Raw genomic sequence first — 8,856 nt, forward strand, 5'->3', positions numbered from 1 at the left:
CAAACACGGACTGATTGATGCCATTAACTCCAGTTAAATACACCTGAAGTTGCACATGAAAATAAGAGCAAGATATCATCCTACAAGCCTCTGTATTTTTGTCTGGTTTGTCTGTGTGCTCATCCTCACTGAGCTAAGATTTCTTATGAAAAGATTTTTGTGGGAGTGTTTGCAGGAGGGAGATGCAGGGACCGAAGGATGAAAGCGAACAAGAAGCAAAATATAAAAATAATATGTGAAAACTGACTGAAGCTTTGTGTTTCAGAGAAGATGGTCAGGAGGTGGGGTTATGTCTTGTTGAATTGTCATTTGTCTTGGGGGAGGAATTTCTTTATGAAATTACCAGTTTTCTTTTTGTGAATCTGAGAAAATTCCTTCAATGATCACTTTGGATGTACAGCAGAAGAGTCGGCAGCGATCCCTTTAAATATGTCTGAGATACAAATACAGTGGAAAACCCCAAAATTTGTGTGTCTTCTTCTTTCCAGGGGCACTCGCTGAGCGAGCTCCCTGGGAGAAGCCCACGGGGAAAAAAATCCATGCGCAGACCAGAAGCAAATTTCTGTTTGAAGCTTAAATGAAGTTTTACTTCACCCAGGATTTTTTGCCCCCAGTCTCTTTGTAAGAAGTGGGGACAAACAGGAGCTGGAGAGCGCCCCCAGAGCGGCTCCCCCGAGGCGAGGCAGCCGCATCCCAGGGGCCAGGCTCCATCTAGTGACCCGGGCGGGGATGGCCGGGCGGGGATCCAGCCGGGAGCCGCGCCGGGACACCCGCAGCCGCCGGTACCTGGCCGGACCGGGCTGGACCAGTGCCTGGAACCGGGAGCGGCTGTCCCGCTCCTCCAGCGTTCGGCTCCTACCGGAGAGGCGAGCCCAGGTTTAGGCAGCAACTCTTTTGATTTCTGCAAAGGGAAATGAAACACGGGACGGGCCGGGCCGAAGGCAGGGGCTGAGCCGCGGCGGGGAGCGGGGCAGCCTCCTGCCACTGGGTGGGCTGGGTACACACACGCCCACCCGCGCTCCCCGTCCCACATCGGGGCTGCGGGACGCGCAGTGCCCCGGGAGCGCGGCCGGAGCGTGGCAGGAGCAGAGAGCTCGGAGATGCAGATGAGAAGGAAGCGACTTTAGGGTGTCACCCGCTTAATATTTTCGGGGGGAGTGACCGAATGCGGCTATGGAATGGGCTCTATATGGGATGCGGCCGGATCGATGGAGCTGATAAGGGCGAGCTATAAAAGGCTGGGGGGCGGCTGCGGCCGCGCTACAGCCCCGAGGCGCCGCGCCGGGATGGGGCTGCGCCCCGCCGCGCTGGCGCTGCTCGCTCTGGCGGCCGCCGCCGCCTCCGCGCTGCCGCTGCCGCTGCCCGACGCCGGCCCGCACCTCAACTACGGCTGGGGAGAGCCCATCCGGCTGCGGCACCTCTACACCGCCAGCAAGCACGGCCTCTTCAGCTGCTTCCTGCGCATCGGCGCCGACGGCCGGGTGGACGCGGCCGGCAGCCAGAGCCCGCAGAGTGAGTGGCGGCGGCGGGGATGGGGACGGGCGTGGGGATGGGGATGGGGACGGGGCTCCGGGAGTGACACTGCTGTCCCCTCTCTCTGTCTGCCCGCAGGTCTGCTGGAGATCCGCGCCGTGGCCGTGCGCACCGTGGCCATCAAGGGCGTGCAGAGCTCCCGGTACCTGTGCATGGACGAGGCGGGGCGGCTGCACGGGCAGGTGAGACCCGCGATGCTGTCCCCGGGGGGGTTTTACACTCTGCAACAGCGGCGTGCTCTAATAATGGGGTAACAAAGCTTCCAGGTGTCCGCCACAGTCCCTCCCCCACCTCCCCCGCCTGCTTTCCCCCGGAGCTGCGGTTCTCGTCACCGTCACTGTGGGGATTGTTAGAAGGCAGAAAGGAAACGTCCTTTAGAGAGTAAATGATGTTTTGCTTGTCCCCTGCCAAAATATACCGAAAGAAAAGCCCAGGGAAAAGTTGCATTTAGGTTTAAAATTCTCATCGGTGGGAGACTGTGATTCTGCTGCAGGAATAGATTAAGCTCTGCCGTAGAATATGAGTAATTCCTCACTGTTCAGGTCAGGTATTCTGGAAAAAAAAATGAAAAAGAGATTGGTCCTTTGGAGAAGAGTTGCAGCCAGCTGGCTGCCGGGTATACAACTCCCAGGAACATGGGTTGCTATCTCTTAGGAAGTTGCAGACAGGAAAAGGATTTGGAGGGGGAAAGGATGCTTCTCCACTGCCTCACTTCTGCCCTGCTATAACAGCACAGCTGCGGGACTCTGAGGGCTTGGGGAGTTCCATGCCCCTCTGATGCCACCAGATCAGCTTTTTCACTAGGCTTAGCAACTAGACTTTGACATAAACTCTGATTTTTAAGGCATGTGAATACATTCTTGACTCTACAATTTGACAGGTGCAGTTCAGATTTAGTCTGTACAGAAGCCTGAGTTTCACACAGCGATGGCTTTTCATGATGCCACAGTAAAGATACAGCTTGATTATTTTTTGATTACTCCAGCAAAATTTCTGCTGATTTTAATCAGGAAGGGATTTGGCCCATTCTCAAAACTCCCAGTATCCTTAATAACAGCAACACTGATGTTTCTCCATGTGGATAAAATTAAGAATGCGGAACACAGAATTAGGCTTCCTTTCTGAATTTCGTTGCTTTTCTGGGCTCAAATCAATCGAGTCTGAGATGAGGTGCATAGGTTCAGATGATATGGTAGGTCAATTATTAGCTTAATTCTTTAATGTATATCCAAAACAAATCAGAGCCCGGATTCTGCTCCCATTGGAGCTACCAGCTGAACTTGAGCAATCACAGAATTTTAAAATGGCTTTCCTGTAGAACCATTTTGAAGGCATACACGGTGACTGGAACAGCATTTATTGGTGTAGTGTATTAGATTCAGGCTGGAGTTTTATTCTGAAAACACAGCAGCTGTGCTGTCCCATCTCCGTGCTGGGGACACCTGCTGTCACCTCTGTGCTCACAGCCCAGGCAGGCAGCTCTGCAGGTAAATCTCAGCCTTATCAGCACCACGCTCAGGACTGGGAGAACAAAAGGGCAGACACGGTGTCTGAGGGCTGAACCTGTGCTCCTGCAGCTTGGCCTGTTTTGACACTGGAAAAATGATGACTGGGGTTAGTTTTTGAATGTGCTGTGTGCTGTAGTCCGTAGTTTAGGGGAAATGCTGAATCTACTGACATACTGTGATTCCTCCTGTGAAAAAAATCCTTCCTGTGGGGGAAAAAAAATCTGAAAATTCTTAAAAAGTCTGTTTGATACTTGTTTAAAAAAACAGACTAGAGACCATCCCAATGTAGTGAAGAGGGAAAGGTATAGCTGAGACACAGGGACTCAATCAATATCTTGTTGTTTGTAGTGTGCACTTTTTGAGCAAGAAGCTTTTTTATTTCATCATCCTTTTTAGTGAGGCTGAGCATTCATAAAGATAGCCAACTATCCAGCCCCAATTTTTGTCATATACACATATTTTTCTGAGATATGTGTGTGGAAGGATAAATATTGCACCATTTTATTTGAAGAAAACTTTTTTTTTTAAATTACTATATTAATTTAAAACATGCTTTTGAAAGATAACCAAATGCACGCCCTTAATTTTACTCCATGTTACTGAGGGTGTCTGAGAAAGGCCCAAAAGTATTAAATATGCTCTCTGTTCAGACAGGCAGAACATTCATGTAAGGACACCTCTGTCTCTGCCGACTGAGACATAATCAGCAATTCTCTTTTATTGACCAAGGTTCAATCACCTGCAGTAGCTGAGACTGAAATAGCAACAGAGTTGTAAGAAGCACTACTCAAGTGCTGGTGTAAAGATCTAGAGAGGTCTGACCTGCTGATATGGGTTCAAGATACAAATATAATATATTATTTTATTTTTATATATATATATATATTCATATTTATAACATGTTACAGGTATATAATATCTGTACAGGCCATTGCAAATGTAATCCTACAAATTCATGCATAAGAAAATACATTCTTCTGTACAAAGTCCTAACTTGTGCTGGTATCAATTCAACAGTTCTCGTGTTAACATGAAAAATTTCAGCAAATTCTGAGTGGAAAAAGGTGGAAATTACCTTTTAGCATTGTTTTCCTGAGTGGCCACACTGCTTTTCTACAGACCTGATCCTGAAGCCCTTGCACAGGCAAATCTCTAACGGAGCAGGAGTTATATACTTGGATTAGGATTTATGACTGCAGTTAAGGACAAATTCATCTAAATCTGCTCTGGCATCTGAGACTTTTTTCCCAGTGCTCTGAGACTTTTTTCCCAGGGCTCAGTGGTGGCTGTGGAGAAGCACATCCCAGGATTCAAAGCTTATTTTAATGGGATGGACATGGAAAGAACTTCAGGGGTTCTGGAATGGAACGGAACGGAATAGAATAGAATAGAATAGAATAGAATAGAATAGAATAGAATAGAATAGAATAGGAATAGGAATAGAAGAGAATAGGATAGGGATTGGGAAAGCCAGGGTACCACCACTGAGGGACTAGGACTTTTCCCATCCAAGGTTTGTTTTGTGGTTGAAAACACCCAGCCTGGTGGGCATATTTGTCATTCTCACTATTCCTTGCTTTTCAGCTCAGGTATTCCACTGAAGACTGCTCCTTTGAGGAGGAGATTCGCCCAGACGGCTACAACGTCTATAGATCCAAAAAGCATGGAATATCAGTGTCTTTGAGCAGTGCCAAACAGAGACAGCAGTTCAAGGGGAAAGATTTCCTTCCCCTGTCTCACTTCTTGCCCATGATCAACACGGTGCCCATGGAGTCAGCAGACTTTGGTGAATATGGCGATTACAGCCAAGCCTTCGAGCCAGAGGCGTTCTCCTCGCCCCTGGAGACGGACAGCATGGATCCCTTTGGCATTGCCTCCAAACTGTCCCCAGTGAAGAGCCCCAGCTTCCAGAACTGACTGTGCTCCCACACATGTTTTCACAGAAATATTGAAGAGGACTGTAGGATTTGTAGCTTTCTGTGTAGTGATTTTTGGGAACTTTTTTGCGTGTTTGAGCATGGAGCCAGCCTCGTCCTTGTTGTACCTGTAAGAGATGAGTGCCTGTTCTATAGTCTAAAGAATTGCCTGCACATAGTTTTGTTCGGAAAAGGAGGATTAAATGTGAAAAGTTTAGCAGCCTTACCAGAATTCCTCCATAGGTGGTGATAAAATAACTGTAATTTTTCTACACCAGCTTCACTTCCACATATATTCACCTGTTATAGCTGCTCATACAAGCAAATGCAGAAAACCTTTTCCTCTTCAGAGATCTAAACTCAAACACTTGGACCAAAACTAGATGAAGGAAAACATCCTATCAGATGTAACTTGAGTTAATGCTGCTTCTTAAAAGGCTGCTAACAACATTCTGGGGAAAACTCTCTATGGAAAGCATACTACTGAAAAAAACAAATCTGCTTGTACATTGTGCTTTTTCTCCCCTTAGAAAATAAGAGAAAGGGAAAAATTTCTCCCTTCCCTTACTGCAGAGGTACTTTGGGAAACTTGATCATTGATTTCTTTTGTAGGCTAAATTATGTTCTCTGTGGCATCAGAATCACCCAGCAGAGTTCTCATCAAAATCAGTGAGGTTTCAGTGTGTGGTTGGAAGAGTGCCCAGGGCTAGAATTGATGTTCATCAGGTAGGGAATGAGCAGCTCAAATGAATGTTTAAATGAAGATTGTGTTGTATATAAGTACGTGTATGTCATTAGCAGAGAAAAACACTGAGAACGGATGTATAGGTCAAATCAGTTGTAAAATAGGGTTTTGTGTTCAGCCTTTAAGCACCAGGAATTCTTTCAAGTCACTTCCAGCCTTGATTCAGCATCCATGAGAATCAGTGGAGAGATGGTTTAGTGAGTGAAAAGCTGCAGAACTGGGTCAGGATTCTCCTTGCAAGAAGGAATTGTGAAGACCTCTGGCCAAGGCACCCAAATGTCTTCAAGTTCTGCTCTCCCTCTGAAAAGATTCAATGAAGGAATAGCCAAGGTGAAGCCAAAGGGGGGAAAAAAAAAAAAAGGATGGTTCAGGGATTCTACTTGTTTCAAAAGGTTCATTTATAAGAGATATTTCTGTACAAAAAAAAAAAAAAAAAAAAAAGAAAAAAAAAAAAAGAAAGGAAAAAGAAAGAAAAGAAAAAGAAAAAAAACTTTACTGGAAATACCGGCGTTCTTCTGACCTAGCACTTCATTGCCAATGCAATATTTATAATTAATTTATTGAATACGTACACCTGTTTATTTTGTTACTGTTATTTATGCTCAAAATTCTATTTATATACTTCTGAATGTGGGTTTTTTAGTTGTAACAAATCTTGTGCAGTTTTGTAATCAACAGAATTTTAGCCAACAATAGCCAATTTTTAAATAGCTGTAATTTTAGCTAATTTTTAAATTTCTGTGCATTATCATTAGTGTAATGTGTACATTTGCAATAAAAGAGAAAATCATCTTCAACACTGAAATCTGCTTGACTCTTCTGTCTCTCCCTAAGTGCCATATCCACACATCTTTTAAATACCTCCAGAGATGGTGACTCAGCCACTTCCCTTGACAAAAAAATCCTGTGGGTAGAAGGCTGCTCCCATTTAAAAAGGGGAACCATTCTAACCAGTGCTGCCAGAGAGAAAAGTGTGAGTTTTGCCTGAAAAAGATGTCAGTTTTTGGCAGGAAAAGAGCCCACATGTTTCCATTTGGAAATGCTGTGAGACACAGGAACAGCAGATTTCTTGGCTGGAAAACATCTCCCATGGTGTTTTCCCATTCTCTTTTGTGCTGAGCCACTGCCACACATCCGGAGGGTTCCTACTCCTCGTTTGCTGGAAAAGGTAGTTCTGATTTCCAGGTTGTTTTATTCCAAAACTTTTCAGGGGGTTTCATTTCCAGTTTTGATCAGTCACTATATTTTCTTTGAACGCCTTTCAAAACCTTTCTTAAAAACAAACAAACAAACATACAAACAAACAAAAAACCCACAAAAACCAGAAAACAAAGTAATATAAGAATGAACTTTTAAAGTTTGGGCAAGAAAAGAAAAATCACTTTTATTCTTCTGCTAAAAGATTGCACAGATTTGACAGGAAACATGGCACATAATGGAGTTTGGAGGGTACACTGTTTAATTGACCCAGTGAGATATTTTTTAAGTGGGTGTAACATTGTGAATATTTCTCAAGGGTGCAAAGACAGGCAACCTTACATTTTGGAAACATCATCTTGATCTCTCTCGTGACCCTATTTGCTGACACCTTTAGCTTACATTCTTCCAGCGGCAGGCAGCACGACGATTTTTCCTGCAACAGCATGGTTAGAGCTTGGTTCAATATTTATTCAGACAGAGGGAAGAATGCCAGGAGCTAAATTAACCCATACCACTTCCTGGAGAGCGTCAGTTTTCGTTGGAGTTTTCCCATCCCAGCTCTGACCAAACCTGGCTGTTTTGCTTATAAAATCTGACAAGATCTCGGCTTGAGGTGGGAGGATTGCTGGGAAACGCTTCCCCTGCCTTGCGACACCTGACTCGGTCAGGAACCGGGTGTGCAAAACCTCCAAAAAGCACCTTTGGTGCTGTGGGAATGTAAACACCACCAGCACACCCCATCCCCTGCCCATCAGAGCTCCTCAAAGGCAGGAGGACAATGGAGGTGCTTTCATTTGCAACAGAACATTTTACAGCCCTGAAACGCTTTTAAAGCTCAGGTGTCAAATGTCTCCTTGGGAAGTCTCAGCTGGAAGCTGTGATGTGCAAATACGAGTTGCTAGAGGAGCGGGGAGGCTGCAGGAAAGGGGATACTGAGCGTCTTCATTTCCACTGGGGGGAAGTGTGAAAACCTATAAATCAATTCAAAGTCATAGTGTGCACTTTACCTCTGCTCCAATCACTGAAACCCTGGTGGTGGAAAATTTGGGGGCCACTCTTTCTATTCTGCCAGTGTACTTTTCATACGAATGGGTAACAACTTGATAAATTAAATAAAATTTCCCTTTTTTCCCTCAAAAATATACATATTCCAACATCAGAGTGGAAGGATAGTGTGACCCAGAGCCACATTTTATTAAGTATCTGGAAAATAGTGTAAGTTAACTTTAAAACACGTGCTTGTAAATGAATATAAATGTTTCCTTTGACTAGTGTTGATCTGTCAGTATTTTAAACAAAGCAGCCTAGAAGGGCACACTACAATTTGGGTGGGTATTAACACCAAAAATATTTATGTCTTAGAATCATAGACTGGTTTGGGTCGGAAGGGACTTTAAAGATCATTTAATTCCAGGGGCAGGGACACCTTTCCAGGTTGCTCAGAGCCCCATCCAACCTGACCTTGGACACTTTCCAGGGATGGCGCATCCACAGCTTCTCTGGGCGGCCTGTGCCAGGGCCGCACCGCCCTCACAGGGAACAGTTGTGGGGACACACGAAAAATACACTTTTGGAAAGCCACAGACACCAATATTACGTGATAAAACTCTGTCATTCCATGACCAGCGACAGGAGCCGGGAGAACGGCCGGGAGCTGCCTCAGGCTCAGGTTGGGACAAGGCTCCTCACCCAGAGCGAGCCCGGGCGCTGGACCCGGCTCCGCACGGCAGGGCGGACCTCAGGGGGCGTCTGGACACCGCTTTGAGGCCCAGGGTGGGACTTCTGAGAGGCGGGGTGGGATTTTTGGCACACTGGGTGGGATTTTTGGCACCCTGGGTGGGATTTTTGGGACACCGAGGTTTCCCCCTGGACGGCCGGGGCCGGGATCTGTGGCGGCGCTCGGGCGCCCCCTGGTGGCCGCACGACATCGGCGGCTATATGGGCGTGGCTTAGC

General features: G+C 46.1%; 1 protein-coding gene across 1 annotated transcript; it reads left to right on the plus strand.

Annotated features, from left to right (window-relative positions):
* Positions 1 to 746: 746 nt before the first annotated feature.
* Positions 747 to 6,526, plus strand: FGF19 (fibroblast growth factor 19). Its single transcript, XM_071428453.1, has 3 exons — positions 747 to 1,512; positions 1,612 to 1,715; positions 4,626 to 6,526. Exons 1-3 carry the CDS (start codon positions 1,179 to 1,181, stop codon positions 4,956 to 4,958), a joined length of 771 nt encoding a protein of 256 aa, XP_071284554.1. The 5' UTR covers positions 747 to 1,178; the 3' UTR covers positions 4,959 to 6,526.
* Positions 6,527 to 8,856: the final 2,330 nt, after the last annotated feature.

Source organism: Agelaius tricolor, unplaced genomic scaffold, assembly GCF_023055355.1.
Source record: "Agelaius tricolor isolate 1412-34295 unplaced genomic scaffold, bAgeTri1.0.p SCAF_5, whole genome shotgun sequence".
Lineage (NCBI taxonomy): Eukaryota > Metazoa > Chordata > Aves > Passeriformes > Icteridae > Agelaius > Agelaius tricolor.

Bases quoted from the DNA above. Each gene is read 5' to 3' on its own strand.
- FGF19 (XM_071428453.1), top strand. From the start codon at position 1,179: ATGGGCTCTATATGGGATGCGGCCGGATCGATGGAGCTGATAAGGGCG. The intron at 1,513-1,611 runs GTGAGTGGCGGC...GTCTGCCCGCAG, and splicing joins CGGCAGCCAGAGCCCGCAGA to GTCTGCTGGAGATCCGCGCC. The intron at 1,716-4,625 runs GTGAGACCCGCG...CTTGCTTTTCAG, and splicing joins CGGGGCGGCTGCACGGGCAG to CTCAGGTATTCCACTGAAGA.